Here is a 1,061-nt window from a genome sequence, read left to right as displayed (position 1 = left end):
GGGCGCGGGGCTCACCTAGCCAGTGCTCCCCGGTGAGCCTGCCGAAGCCATCCCGGTAGGCCTCCCAGCCGCGGAAGAAGTTCACCGAGCCGTCTGCGCGCCGTTGGAACACCTGCAACGGGAGGTAGGGATGGAGTGCTGGCGCCACCCACCCTGGCCCCAGGTCTGTCCCCTGCCCCTCCTGTCCCTGCCCCTCCTGTTCCCGCCCCTCCTGTCCCTGCCCCTCCTGTCCCCTGCCCCTGCTGTCCTCCTCTCACCCGTCTACACACACACACACACACACACACACACACACACACACACAGGCTTGGCCTCCAGAGCTCCTGCTCTTAAACCTCCTCTGCTCTTAAACGTCCCCACCCGCCCCCCATGCCCCGGGCAGGGAGGGGTCCGCGGGGGCCTGGGGAACCGAGAGCCCCCAGCACCTTGGGGGAGGGTGGGGGGTCCGCAGCCGCTGGGCTGACTCGGTGCTCGATGAGCAGCCCGGCAGCTTCTGTTCCTCGTGTAATAACATTCCTGGTTTGGGAGTCGCAAGTCCCATCGGTTAAATTGCTTTGAAATAAGTACCAGGCTGGCCCCGACCAGAGCCGCCCGAGTGTGCACAGATCCGCTGACAGGCCCTCCCGCGCCCCACGCCCACGTTTCTGTCCAACAAGCCTTTGCTCCTCGTTTGCTGAGGCCGCAGCCCGGCCGCCGACCCCTCCACCTGGGCCGTCTGAGGGGTGAGGTTTGGCTGCGGAGCCTGCGACCTGCCAGTTTCATTACTAAGCAGCCTGATTCCAGCCGCAGGAACGGAACCGCCTGGTGCAGGTGTGCCCGCCGGTGCTCCTGTCCGTCCCTGGGGACCCTTCAGTCTCAGCATTTGGGCAGCTCTGACCTCAGGCAGCGGGAGGGAGGGGACACCCCTTTTTCTTTTTCTTTCTCCAGGGCCTGAAACCTGGCCCAGCCCTGCCGTGTGAACGTGGTCAGAGGGGCCGCCTCTGCAGAAGGAAACCCACCAGGCTCCCAGGATCTGAGAGGCGTGGAGGGGTATTGACAGCTGCAGACTTGCTACCCTGAGC

The 1,061-nt window shown here is 65.1% G+C and overlaps 1 protein-coding gene across 1 annotated transcript in view; it reads right to left on the bottom strand.

Moving 5' to 3' along the window:
- The window catches only part of FIBCD1 (fibrinogen C domain containing 1), a gene marked incomplete at its 3' end in the record, with an annotated part of 17,879 nt that overhangs the window by 4,067 nt on the left and 12,751 nt on the right, over positions 1 to 1,061 (bottom strand). The window contains exon 4 of the mRNA XM_005882157.2: positions 16 to 112. Coding sequence (XP_005882219.1) covers positions 16 to 112 — 97 coding nt within the window. The remainder of the gene's footprint in view (positions 1 to 15; positions 113 to 1,061) is intronic.

This window comes from Myotis brandtii, unplaced genomic scaffold (assembly GCF_000412655.1).
Source record: "Myotis brandtii unplaced genomic scaffold, ASM41265v1 scaffold699, whole genome shotgun sequence".
Lineage (NCBI taxonomy): Eukaryota > Metazoa > Chordata > Mammalia > Chiroptera > Vespertilionidae > Myotis > Myotis brandtii.
The sequence above is the reverse complement of the archived record's forward strand: the minus strand, read 5'-3'. Positions and strand labels throughout refer to the sequence as shown.